This window comes from Arachis ipaensis, chromosome B10 (genome assembly GCF_000816755.2).
Source record: "Arachis ipaensis cultivar K30076 chromosome B10, Araip1.1, whole genome shotgun sequence".
NCBI lineage: Eukaryota > Viridiplantae > Streptophyta > Magnoliopsida > Fabales > Fabaceae > Arachis > Arachis ipaensis.
The window spans coordinates 124,908,533-124,910,502 of NC_029794.2; the positions used below are offsets into that span (position 1 = coordinate 124,908,533).

The 1,970-nt window shown below is 31.0% G+C and overlaps 1 protein-coding gene across 1 annotated transcript in view; it reads left to right on the top strand.

Moving 5' to 3' along the window:
- Positions 1-771, top strand: part of LOC110262500 (AAA-ATPase At3g28540-like) — a gene marked incomplete at its 5' end in the record, with an annotated part of 5,570 nt that extends 4,799 nt beyond the window's left edge. The window contains 1 exon segment of the mRNA XM_021113556.1: positions 126-771. Coding sequence (XP_020969215.1) covers positions 126-626 — 501 coding nt within the window. The 3' untranslated portion in view covers positions 627-771.

A 1,970-nucleotide genomic window follows, 5' to 3' on the forward strand; every position in this document is an offset into this window, starting at 1 on the left:
TAATTTTTTTTAAAATTAATATAATTTTTTATAAGTATTAATTAAATTTACATTATGATTATAATTATAAATGTTTTAGATAATAGTCAAAGTTCAAATCTCTGATGTTAGCTTACTCTGAGCAGAAGAAGAATGGGAAAAGTGATGCCAGGGAAGAAGGGAAAGATGCTGTAAAAAGGAGCGACGGCGAAGAAGATGAGAAGGGTAGCAAGGTAACTTTGTCTGGTTTGTTGAATATAATAGATGGAATTTGGTCAGCTTGTGGGGGAGAGAAGATAATGATTTTCACAACCAATTTTGTGGAGAAGCTTGATCCAGCTTTGATTAGGAGAGGGCGAATGGACAAGCACATTGAATTATCATATTGTCGCTATGAAGCATTCAAGATTCTTGCAAAGAACTATTTGGATCTTGAGTACCACAATTTGTTTCCCACAATTGAGAAATTGTTGGAAATGACCAATATGACCCCTGCTGATGTTGCTGAGAATCTCATGCCTAAGTCACTTGATGAGGGAGTGGACACTTGCTTGTGTAATTTGGTTCAAGCTCTTGAGAAATCCAAGCAAGATTCAAACAAGGTAGAGATTAATGAAAAGGGGAAAGTCCAATCTACAAGAGAATAAAATCCATGTATTTGGCTTTTTGTTTGTTCATTAGTTTGATAATTTGGATATCTATTACTACTACCTTATGTGTAAATATTATTGAAGGATTACTATCTGTTCATAACACACAGCGGAAGAAAATAAAGTAATTCTTAATGATCTATTTTGTGCTTAAATTTTATTCCAATAATAAATATATCAGATCTAAATACCTTTAGACGCTTTAGTAAAAATCACTTTCTCCTTCGATGGTACGAAGGCGCTATGCGTATCCACACTGAGACCAACCTTTGCTGTCAACTCCTTGACCAATGGACATCTGATCTAAATTGAGAAACCTCTTGCAACTCTTTGCACACCATAAAATTCTTCTCCAAGAATTAGACTCACATACATTTATGTGCATAGAGGTAAAGGAATAACAACCCTTGTTATTCTCTCTGTCTTTCTCATATTTTTCTCTACTCTTGGCATACATATATATAGTATGAGATTTGTTACTGATTTTAAATTTGATTCTCAATTCAAATTTAAATCATATCTTGTTATTTTAAACTTGAATCTTTCAAATTTATGAATCATATCACAACTCAATTTGAAACAGAATCAGTTAAGATCTCATCCAAATTTAGAAATAGAATAACTAATTATTCTCAAATATCATATAATATTCTCAATTATCATACTATTATTATATTCTTGGTGCTAGCAAATAAATACGTTGTTAATTACTATGACAGTCGCAGGTCAAAGGAAACTCTATTACTGTGTTCATCTTGAGAATATCTTCTTGACAAATATACGGTAATTATAACCATTAGGAATTCTCAAAGTGAGTCAGTTCAATGGTCATATCTCTATATGCACCATCTATATATATAATTTAATAAATGAGATCTATTAATCTTCATCCAATGAAGACCATTATATATATATATTGATCTTTCCGGATTATTAATGTCCTTTTTAATAATCCTATGACCAAGAACAATTTAGATTAAATTATAAAAGATTCATCTCTCAATATTGTGATCACTATCACAATGATAAATCTCTAAATTTAATCAAGGACGTTATTATATTAACATTTTAATATAATAACAATAACAAATTATTTAACACGTGATTGATTGGATTGTAGTCATACTACTTATTCCTAACAATCTCCCACTTGCACGAGAGCCAATCATGATAGATTGGATCTTGGGCATACTATTATCACAATAATCTCCCACTTGCACTAGAGCCAATCAATTATGTGTATAATTTTTCAATGCACATTTGTGTTTATCAAAACTCTTTTGACCTTAAACACCTTTACTCTTTAGCATGTTTGCTTGACTTTTTGTAAAATACACCTAG